This window comes from Neurospora tetrasperma (assembly GCF_000213175.1).
Source record: "Neurospora tetrasperma FGSC 2508 unplaced genomic scaffold NEUTE1scaffold_3, whole genome shotgun sequence".
In the NCBI taxonomy this organism is placed as follows: Eukaryota; Fungi; Ascomycota; class Sordariomycetes; order Sordariales; family Sordariaceae; genus Neurospora; species Neurospora tetrasperma.
In genome coordinates, this window is record NW_009799101.1 from 164,439 (window position 1) to 175,057 (window position 10,619).

The following is a 10,619-nucleotide window of genomic DNA, read 5'->3' on the forward strand; positions in this document are numbered from 1 at the left end:
TACTGCTTCGGCTTTCCATTTCGTTCCCTCTCCTTCTGGTGAACCATATCCAATGAAGAAAGTGTTTGAAGCGGCCGTTAGAGAGTTGCGGAAAAGAGTGAGGGAGGTGTGGCAGGTGCCGCTGGATGAAAACAAAGCAGAGGGAGTCAAGCCGTTTCGTGAGGGGTCGCCGAGGAGGGGGAGCAGACTGTCGTCATGGTTTTGGGGGGCTACTTTGATAAGTTGCCGGGGGACAGGAGTGAAGAAGAGGGCGAGGTTAGCGGTCCATATGGGGAGTGGGAGGATTGGGAGGATTGGTGTCTTTCTTGGGAGCCGGAGAAGTTTATGAGGAGGACGTTCGAGTTGGAGTAGAATGAATAGGTGCTATTACGTCACGGGTTTGAGGGAAGGGTAGTAAAGGCTACAAGGGAGGAATTGGGGACTCGCTGAAGGTAGTACCTACCTACTCTAGTGGGCATAGGCTGACTACAAAGGCAGAAAAAGTACATGGAACTCGGGGGGGATCAAAGGCACCTACTTGCGAGGCAGCAGTTGTCTTGAAAACTAGGCAGGAGTGACATAGAAGGCAGCAGATGATTGCCGTGGGAATGAACTCAGGTACCTATATCTCTAAATGAGAGCAAACAACCTGAACTATTGGCAAAGTCCTGAGTAAAGTCGTGAACGTGATGATGATAGCGATATAATGCTTATCTTTGCCGCTTGTTCGCCGGAATTATGTCCGCTCGTACTCGAAAGAAGGCAGGAAGTGGTGGATACATGCCACAAATCCAAAGGCTTTCTCGAAATAGGTATTTTCCAACTTCCTACATGTGTCAAAGCGCTACCTCTACGGCTCTACCTGACAGTCCTGACTATTGTTCATGAACCATAATTGACTTTCGCTGAGCATGAATCCAAACACCAAAACACCAAACGCCACGCTACCTAACCAGTTTCCCACAACCCATAAGTGTCTGGATAGGTTTTCACTCCCTACAGAAACGATGCACTCTCTAGCCTAGTCCCCACGGACTTCATCTGTCTCTCTAAAACTCATCCACATCACTCCATTCCATGGTCCCACTTGCGCTTCCGCTTCCCGTAACGCTAGCACCGCTTCCACTAGCGTCCGACGACATGGAATGCTCCCTATCTCGGCCCGTCGAAAGCAAATTCGTCTCCCACTTGGTCAACTGCCCCTCTCCATTGTTATTCCGACTGTTGTTCTGTGCTGATGTGGACGACTTTGATACCTGGTTGCTATCCGCGATGCACCCATTGCGTTCACAGAATGCAATGATTTGGGCCCATTCCGTTCCTTTTTCTCCTTTGGTTCCCCAAGTCGGAGGCCCCTTGTCTTTCTCCGCATCCTTACTATCAGTATCGTCTTCTTCTTCCTCATCGTCCTGCTCCTCATCCCCCTTCATCACCTCCCTACTCCCCAAAATGATCAATCCAAACTTGGCCCTCGTCAGCGCCACATTCAGTTGATTCCTAATCCCACCCCCCGCCTGACTCTCCTGCCTAACACCCCCCGGCAAAATCCCCCACCCCAACCCGCGATCCCTCTCCACAAACCTCTTTCGACTCCTCGTCACACACAAAATCACCACTCCATGCTCCAACCCTTGAAAGGCCTCGGTCGGCCCCACATTCACCTCCCACATCATACCGTACTGCTCACTCCTGATCAAGCTGCGTATCAGCCGCACCTGCGCTTTGAACGGGGACATGATGCAGATTTCTGATTGCTTCACCAGCCCAGATCGAAAAAGGGACAAGGCGTATTGACATGCCAAGTGGGCTTCACCGACGTTGAACCAGCCTCCGGTGGTGGCTGTTGAGGAAGGAGACTCGGGCGAGGGGGCTTCCAAGTCGTCGGGGGAGGGGTTGTCATGATACAAGATAGGCCAGCGACGACCGCGCCACCCGGGCCAGGATTTCAGTCGGTTGCGTTCGTGGCGATCGGCTTCGGCGACGAGAGTGTCGAAGTAGAAGAGTTTGGAAGGCATCGCCAAAATGGCGGGGTGGGAGCGGTAGTTCCTTATTAGATTTGTGAAGGGCGGGCGTAAGATGGGGAGTAAGTCCGGGTGGAGTTGGTATTGTTGTTGGGGCGGCTGAGCGTCTTTGGCGAGGCGCCGGGCTAAGGGGTGGTTGGCGTAAACGGGTCGCTTGAACAGGCGAGCGAAGAGGGATTCTTGGAGAGGGGTGGAGGGACAGGAGGTACGTGGGTTGAGTTGTTGTTCGTCGCCGGCCATGATTACGAGGGGGGTAAAGAGCGGTTCGGGACCTTTGAGAGGAGGGGAGACGACGTGGAGAGGGATGAGGGCTTCGGGCTCCATGGCTTGGGCGGCTTCGTCGATTAGGAGGGCGCCCCAGTGTAGACGGGATTTGGAAGTGGGTGGCAAGGTAGGGTGGATTTGTTGATGCAAGGTGGAGGTGACGGTGTACAGGTCCGAGTTGGTCAGACGCGCGTACATGAGCATGGAGGCGTCTCGGCAAGAGGTAACAATGATGCGGTAAGACATGAGTTGGGCGAGGGGAGGCAGGGCAAAGATGTCGTTTTGCATGTAGCAGTAGGGGAGGAGGTTGCTCAACACCTCTCGTGAGTCGCGGGTTGGCCGGTTAAGACGAAGAAGCTCGTTGCGGCTCATGGACTTGGAGAGCCGATCGGCCAAGGTGTCGGCTGCTGGTTCGGATGGGGCACATACGAGAATATGGGCACAATTGGGGACATTGCGGACAAGTTGGAGGGCAATTTCGATCATGGTCTTGGTCTTGCCTGTTCCGGGAGGACCCGAGATGAGATAGGGCATAGTGCCGTAGTTCTGGCACAGGACTGAGTCGACAGCTATACGCTGTTCGTAGTTCAAAGACTCGTCGAATCGTGTACTGTCGTAGTGCTCCAGCCAGTTGACAACGTGGGTCTGGAAATTGCAGTCTGCTTCCGTGGGGAACAGCATGGACTGGTTCCAGTAAACATTGGTGGTGGCCAACTCGTTCGCCTTGGGTCCCGCCGAGCCGTTATGGGTGACCTCGTCGATGAAGGAATCTAGCGCATCAAAGTCATTTTTAAGGACCTGTTCTGCCAGATCCAGCGACTGCGTGATGTGGGGGAGCACGTCCATCATGGGCGTATACCGGACCATGGGTACGAAGAACTGAATGTTGAACTTGACCACAAACTCTGTCGGCCAAGGCGGGATCATGGTTGGAGTAACGACTTCAGCCGTGTGATAGGTGATTCCGGCTACCCGCAAGACGAGAGTCTCGGTTGCTCTCACCACTGCGGAAACGCGGGCGTTGTAGATGTATCCAGTCCATGGGAAAAAGCTGGATTCAAAGTGACCGCCATAGTCGAAGCGTAACTGGCGCAGCTGCACCTCGTCGTCCACTTGGACGTTTGGGGTGTTCTCGCGAAGTCCTGGGACGGTGATGGTTACCGTCGGTTCGTTTGGGTCATTGAACTTGAGGATTCCCGTGTGGCCGTATAGCGAATAAGAAGCGTTCTCCTTTCGTTGGTAAGCAAGCTCGACCTCGATCAAGGACCGAAAGTATTTCTCGTAGCATTGTGGTGAGAGATGGGGTGCTTCGGAGGAGAGATTGTCGGCGAACTGGGGCCGAGGAAGGGCGGGCAAAAGACTAGTGGGCAAGATGCCCGAGATGTACTGGAGGTAATCGATATGTGTCTTTGGGAAGGTGTCGATAACCGTGCCGGCGTACTCGTTGATCTGCTTCAGGGCGGCTGGCACGAAGGTGGGTGCGTATACGTCGAAGCCCCGAGCGTACTGTTCATCGGCGTCAAAAGCTGGAGGGGTTTCGACGGGTGGTGGAGGAAACCAGAGGTCTTGTGCGAGTGTTGCTTGTGTCTTGGCTGACTTTTTGGTTTGGGGATTCGGGGCGCCATGCTTGAAGTGCGTTGTTGGCAGCGGGATCGTGTCTTGACCAGTTTCGGGGCTGACGATGGGCAGTGCCTTGGACTGTTTCGGCGGCAGGGTAAAGAAGGCCATGATGAGGTCCTGTTCGTATTCACCATGTCTTGACGACGCCGAGCATACATGAGGATTGGGCTTGTAAGAGAGTCGTCGTCGACCATGACTCAGCCGACGATGATGATGATTGATAACAAGAGGTTGGGCGAAGAGAGTTACAAACAAACACCCGCCCGACCCAATGAAACAGGGCTGCCTGCCGCCCGCCCACGCAGCCCATTGCAGCCTAACAATTTTGTGCTGCCACTCCCGTCAGTCATGATTGGCTGTTTCAGCGACGAAAGTCCGTGCCACAGCCGCTGCAATGGCAGAATACTGCACTGTACCTCTAGGCGCCAATGGGTACCTAATGGAGGGGTGTATTAACAAAAACACGCTGAATTATAATGATATCTCCATGGAGGTAACTCGAAGAAGGCTCAAACACGCCTTCATAACCGTTTACAAATCGTCTCCAAGAACGTCACCTCCTCCGGCCTCAAACTAAGACCCTCGGGAATCTCCACCCCTCGCCTTGAAATCACCACCCTCAGCCCTCTCTCACCATCATCATCATCCCCCGACTCGGACACTGCCCCGCAACTCTGCGCTTCAATATCCACATCTCGCAACGTCTCATCACTCCTCGTTCCTCTTCCCAGCCGCGACTCCGAACTTGACCCCGTCCTCGTCTCTTCACTTTCTTTACCAACACTTGCCCCCTTCTCCAAGCCAGCCACCCCTTCTTCTTTCCCCTCCCCCTTGCCCGTCCAAAACTCCCCCGTCGGTTCCGGACTCCACCAATAAACCGGAAACCTTCTCCGCAAATTATTCACCACCAGCGCACAGCACATCATGATGGCACACCCCAGCATCACAGGCGCAATCAAGAACCAGCCCAGCTCCTGCACCTGGTCGTCCAAAACTGCCATGAGGGCCGTCGCGCCCGCGGGCGGGTGCACCGTGCCTGTGAGCGCCATGACGGCCGTGGCACAGGCGCAGGCAAGCGAGGCCCCCACCCAGCGGATGGATTCAAAGTGCGGGGAGAGGGCAAAGAGTTTGGCGATGGAGATGCCGACTATGCTCGAGAGCAGTTGGCCGCCGATGGCGTTGCGGGGCTGGGAGAGGGGGGATTCGATGGCGTAAAAGTCGAGAACTGCTGCTGCGCCCTGTTTGGTTTTTGTAGGTTAGGTTAGTGAATGGTTGTAACAGCGAACAGTAGCCGGTAGGGGTGGGTGGAGGTGGATGCATGGGATGGGAAAATCCGGGGTTAGTCAGCATGCTTGGTGGTGTTGGCGTACATCAATAGTTGATGTAAATCCGGGGGCGGGATGTGACGCCACCACATCGTCCAGCTCAACTACCGTCCATCAAACCCACAACGCACACATCCTTCACAATCATCATCACCATCATCATCACCTGGGAAATAACAGGAAAAAAAAAAAAAAAAAAAAAGAAGGATACTTACAAAACTCCCCACAACAACCGGCACTCCCCTCCCCCGAAACCCCTCATAATGCTCCCCCACCGCCCCAATAATCGTAATCGTCACAAACACGCCCACAAACGCAAACAGAATGATTGCTAAGTTCCCCAGCGCCGGCTTCTTTGCCCGTTGTGATGCTGGGCTTCGATATCCCAAAAAATGAGAAATGGGCGTCGGAAAACGGGGTAGAAAGGAGGCCGGGATGAAAGGGTTGATGAAGTGGTCTATTTCGAAATGCCATGTTGTTGGACGGGTGCGGTACCATGGTTTGGGCATGGTTATTTGGGTGTGTGGTTAGGTTTTTGCGAGTAAAATTGGTCGGGGTGAGTATCGGATTTGAATTTGGGTCGTGTAAAAGTTAGGTCGGTAGGTAAGATATGGAACTTTCCGTCTTGGTAGAGGTAGGTAGGTAGGTATCCACTGGAAGAAAATGTAGAAAAACAGAAAGAAGAAAACACGAGAAAAATACATACAAACAAAAGCAGAAGAATAGGCAACAACAAGCTCAAGATCAATCGGGTGCCACGCCACGAGTGTTATATTCATTTCTCTTTCATTCAATTCCCCTTGTTGACCGCCGACCTAGAACCTTGGTTCCAGTTTCCAACACGTAATAGCTCGAAAACTGCACATGTGTTTTTGTTACGTTTAGCTTCGTTCCGTCCCTCTCTCGATGGATGGATCGATCCCGAATGACGGTCTACCCGGTCTGTCCGGTGAAAGGTAAAAACAAAAAAACACCGAACAACCGAGAAGCCAAGGTCGTGTGTGGTCAAAATAAGGTGGTGTCTCGGTGTGTTCCCATGATCTCATCCGATGGGTCCTGGTTGGGCGGGTCAGGTCCAGTTTGGATGAATAGGTGGATCCACCGGATGGACCTAACTTTACGGTAGCCTCAGCTAAGGTACCGAAAAGTGTCCGCCAAATCCACCTAGGCAATAAATGGCAGGTTCAGTGTGTCGGGTTTAGGGGTGGGCTGGCGGGGCGCACGAGCTAGAAGTGGAAGTCCGGCCGGAAGGATTCAGGTCCAGGAGGAGGTGAGCTAGGGGGCAGATCGAGCAGGCAGGTGACGGGAAATGAATGGAAGAAAAGGATCGTAGGGAGGCCAAATGCAGATCTTTTGACTCCAGTACACTAAACGATGGTAACGGAGTGATGGACTTCGGGATCTCGGGGATCGGAAATTGAGATGAAGTGTAGGTAAGAACGAATGGAAACTCGAAAAAAGTGGTGCCTTGCTGTCTTATAATTCCAAGCCGCTCCTACCTTGGACAAACTAAGAAGCTAAAGTGGAAAAGCAGCAAATCGTGCAAAGACATGGCGTCTTCATCAACCCCTTCTCGCTCGCATATAAAGCCAAAAAGTGAATCACATTAAACAGCAACCTCAAATGATGAGCCAAAGATGGCCCACAGTATCCGGCCCTTCCCCGTTTACTCGGCGCCGAGAAAAACAACAGGCAACCTATGAAACCGATACTGTGACTCAAACATCCAAAACCCATGGATTTTCACGCGCTAACCGCGAGACAGCGCTGCGGCATGAATTTGCCCGTCGTCGCTTCTTTCACCTGAGCAAACAGGTGAGTGTCGCTTCGATCCAGTCCCTCTCGCGGGCATCAGATTTGCTAACAGAAACTCCGAATCAGGCTTAGCGGCCGCCTTCGTTGTCCGAGTGGTCCGTGTTACCGGCCACCACCCGGTTCGGTCCTGCGCAGCTATCTCCGCGGAGCTTCTCATGTCCCGTCCGGCTGGCGCGCCGTTCAAGTCTGGTGGCTTTTCTCATTTATTCGAGAGTTTGTAGTGTAGAATATGTGGCGTGGGTTTCGGACCCGATCCTCTTAGTCCTGTCGTTCGTAAGCCCACAGGAACACGCTGTTAACACCCATCTTGATGAAGTTGGGTACTGATAAAGACCATGTATCTGGCATAGCCCCCCTAGCTCCCAAACAGCACTTCTGTAAATATGCCCTTTCTGGAGCCTTAGCGCGAGTGCGATACCTGGAGAACTCCTTAGTAATGGTACGTAGCGAAGGTTGGGATAGGGTAAGTTGTGAAGCGCTGAGGGAGAAGGGGAGAGCGCGCGCAGGCGAGCATGGGGTAATTGTCGATGTCAACGCCGAGACATGCTACGGGCAAGAGAAACGACATGGACTACTTGCTGAGGATAAAAATGGGGTTCGGGTAGCGGGAAGTGACGAGAGGGCCAGGGCTATGAAGGCGTCAAATCTGAGCTGTTGATGTTGTGGAATCACATGTGGCGGATGCTGCATGGGAAGTGGTCGTAAAACAAATCGAATATGGATAGTCCACGGCAGTTCTACCAGCCGTCTCGGCCAAGAACGACCCTACCAAGTCATTTTTCCAGGTCTAGCCTCGTTTGGCCGGTCTTGGATCTGGATGATGAACTTGGTGAGAGCGGAGTAGGGTCGAGCTGCGTTGGGTGGCAGCGGAGAAGAAAGAGGGAAGTTGAGGACAAAGTTGTGAGAGGGAAGAAAACAGAGTGCCCGCCGAGGAGCAACTACAGACATTGGTTGTATCCTTGTTAGTGTTCTGGGGTAACTCCGTAAGAAACGTTAACATTAGTCGCTGTAGGGGGTGGAACTTGAGAAGCTATCAGTTTACTGTGGCATTTACTAGCAAAAGTGCTAACAACGGGTTCCGACAAGATCGGATTGCGAGCCAACAAGTTAATGTCCGTAACAGAGGAGCTGATGTTTCACTACCTACAGGCTTCTGGTCACTTAACTCTTATAATAGTTGAGTACACAAACCTCCATTTCCGTATTCTCAGATATAAAGATGGTTTCAGGCACGAGAGCATTGCTGGCATTTCAAGATGCCTAGCTCGTCCTGGACAAAATAATTGAGACCTGTAATATTCTACCTTGGGGATACTCCTACTACACATCCAAGCGTCTTTGTACCACCTCTGGTCTTGAGTTCTAGGCAATTCCTAGATAAAAATATCTAAATGGGACTTAAGCCAATATCTTTTCGAATTAGTATAATCCCTATCACAGTTCTGCAACGGCCTTTCCTTTGATCTTGACGAGCGGTAGTAGACTGATTTACCTACCTAACCTGCTGGTTGGTCTCATTTATTTTGTCTTGGATGAGCCTAGCAGGACTGTAACACAGGACTACCCCGCTAAAAAGCAGTGGTGCTCAACTACCCCACACTCAGCCCACAGCACTTCCCTGCCCAAGCCAAACAGCTTTTTCCACTTCGTCATCTTTCCAAATCGACTGACCTTGACCAATACCACCAGCACCACCACGACGACTGCGAATCGCAACATTGCGAGAAACTACAATACCAAAACGACGAGCACATATTGGCACACTCGAGTCAACTACGCGAGGATACACACCCTTTATTAGCGGTCTCCGATCCAACGCGCAATCTACCTCGTCGTCGACCTACCTCTCGACCTACCCATACCTTACTCAACACTATACACATCGCCGATTAACTACTTTTCACCGTCCAAGATGCGCTTCACTAACCCCAAACACTCCCTCTCGACGCTCGACCCCTCAGGCGAATCGCCCGTCTCTCTCCTCCCCACGACGCCCGAAGACATGTGGCACGCGCACAACCTGATCGCGCCCTCGGACCTCTTGCGCGCGCACGCCATCCGCAAAGTCGTCACCACAGGCTCGACCGGCTCTACGACGTCGGACCGCGTACACACCGACCTCACGATCCGCGTACAATCCGTCTTCTTCGACCCGGCCGCCTCGTCTCTCCACGTCTCGGGCACCGTCTGCCAAGAGAACCAATACGTCAGCTTAGGCCAGCACCACACTTTGGATCTGGAACTCAACCGGCCCTTTCAGCTATGGAAGCGTAGCGGGTGGGACTCGGTTTCCCTAAAAATGCTGGAGGAGGCGGTGGCGGAAGACACGGGCGAGGCCATGTGCGCGGTGGTGATGCAGGAAGGGCTGGCCAACATCTGTCTGATCACCGAGTTCCAGACGGTCGTCAAGCAGCGGGTGGAAGCCAACATCCCCAAGAAGCGGGCGGGCGGGTCGGCGAGCCAGGGCGGCATGACGAGCTTTTACGAAAAGACGCTGGCGACGCTGCTTCGCACCGTGGACTTTTCCCAGCCGCGGCCGTTGTTGTTGGCGAGTCCCGGGTTTGTGGCGCAGGATTTTAGGGGGTACATGCAGAGCGAAGGACAGAAGAGGACAGACAAAAAATTGCAGAGGATGGCGAAGGATGCGGTGGTTGTGCACAGCAGTACGGGGTATGTGCATAGCTTGAATGAGGTGCTGAAGAGCCCGGAGGTGCAGGCGACCATGAGAGACAAGCGATTTACGGGCGAGACGGCATTGATGGATCAGTTGTACGATCGGTTGAGGAAGGATGATGGGAGGGCGTGGTATGGTGCGAAACCGGTGGAGAGGGCGGTGAAGGAGGGTGCGGTGGGGAGGGGAGGGGGCGTGTTGTTGATCAATAACAAGTTTTTCAGGAGTCTGGATATCAAGACGAGGAAGAGGTTTGTGGCGTTGGTGGACAAGGTCAAGGAGGATGGAGGCGAGGCGAGGGTGTTGAGCAGTGATCACGAGAGTGGGCAGCGGCTGGATGCGCTGGGTGGAATTGCTGCGATTCTTACGTATCCGATTTATGACTTGGATGAGGACGAGGTGGAGGAGGGTGGTGAAGGGGAAGAGTCAGGGGCGGCGGCGGAGGAAGGAGCCATGATTATATGATGGATGTTTTCCTTGTTTACAGCGGAAAATTACAGCCCGGTCTTTTCAGAATTTACTCCAGACTTATTTTCCGATTGTTTTGCTGTATACCTTTGACATGGTGATGCACAGCTTTGGTGTTTTGCTGCCACTCTCCGCTTCTCGGCCTGGACCTCCGATTTTTACGAAAACGACCGACGTCATTTCCAAACAGGAATTGGCATGTGCTCTGGAAACAAGGTGGGGCAAATGAGCGATCCGATTGCCGCGGTTTGATTGGAGCGCATTGCTCAAAACAATATACATAGAGGTAGCTTCATGGGCAGATGTATCAGCGATTGAGGGGGTGTGTAATCTCGCGGTTAATGTTTATGTCGATTAAGCTCTATTATATATGTTTCATGATGGTGGATGGTCTTGATCGGTGTGTGGATGTGAAGACTTGTTAGTAACAAAGTACGCCAATTTCAGACATGAACC

The 10,619-nt window shown here is 52.8% G+C and overlaps 3 protein-coding genes across 3 annotated transcripts; 1 reads left to right on the forward strand and 2 right to left on the reverse strand.

Annotated features, from left to right (window-relative positions):
- Positions 1-781: 781 nt before the first annotated feature.
- NEUTE1DRAFT_129273 (uncharacterized protein) lies at positions 782-3,992 on the reverse strand (the record flags this gene model as incomplete). Its single annotated transcript, XM_009852097.1, has 1 exon — positions 782-3,992. The coding sequence occupies one exon, from the start codon at positions 3,990-3,992 to the stop codon at positions 1,029-1,031; it is 2,964 nt and encodes a 987-aa protein (XP_009850399.1).
- Positions 3,993-4,326: 334 nt separating this feature from the next.
- NEUTE1DRAFT_80735 (uncharacterized protein) lies at positions 4,327-6,740 on the reverse strand (the record flags this gene model as incomplete). Its single annotated transcript, XM_009852098.1, has 2 exons — positions 4,327-5,122; positions 5,425-6,740. The coding sequence occupies 2 exons, from the start codon at positions 5,716-5,718 to the stop codon at positions 4,406-4,408; spliced, it is 1,011 nt and encodes a 336-aa protein (XP_009850400.1).
- Positions 6,741-8,718: 1,978 nt separating this feature from the next.
- NEUTE1DRAFT_80736 (uncharacterized protein) lies at positions 8,719-10,233 on the forward strand (the record flags this gene model as incomplete). Its single annotated transcript, XM_009852099.1, has 1 exon — positions 8,719-10,233. The coding sequence occupies one exon, from the start codon at positions 8,937-8,939 to the stop codon at positions 10,158-10,160; it is 1,224 nt and encodes a 407-aa protein (XP_009850401.1).
- Between the last annotated feature and the right edge of the window lie 386 nt (positions 10,234-10,619).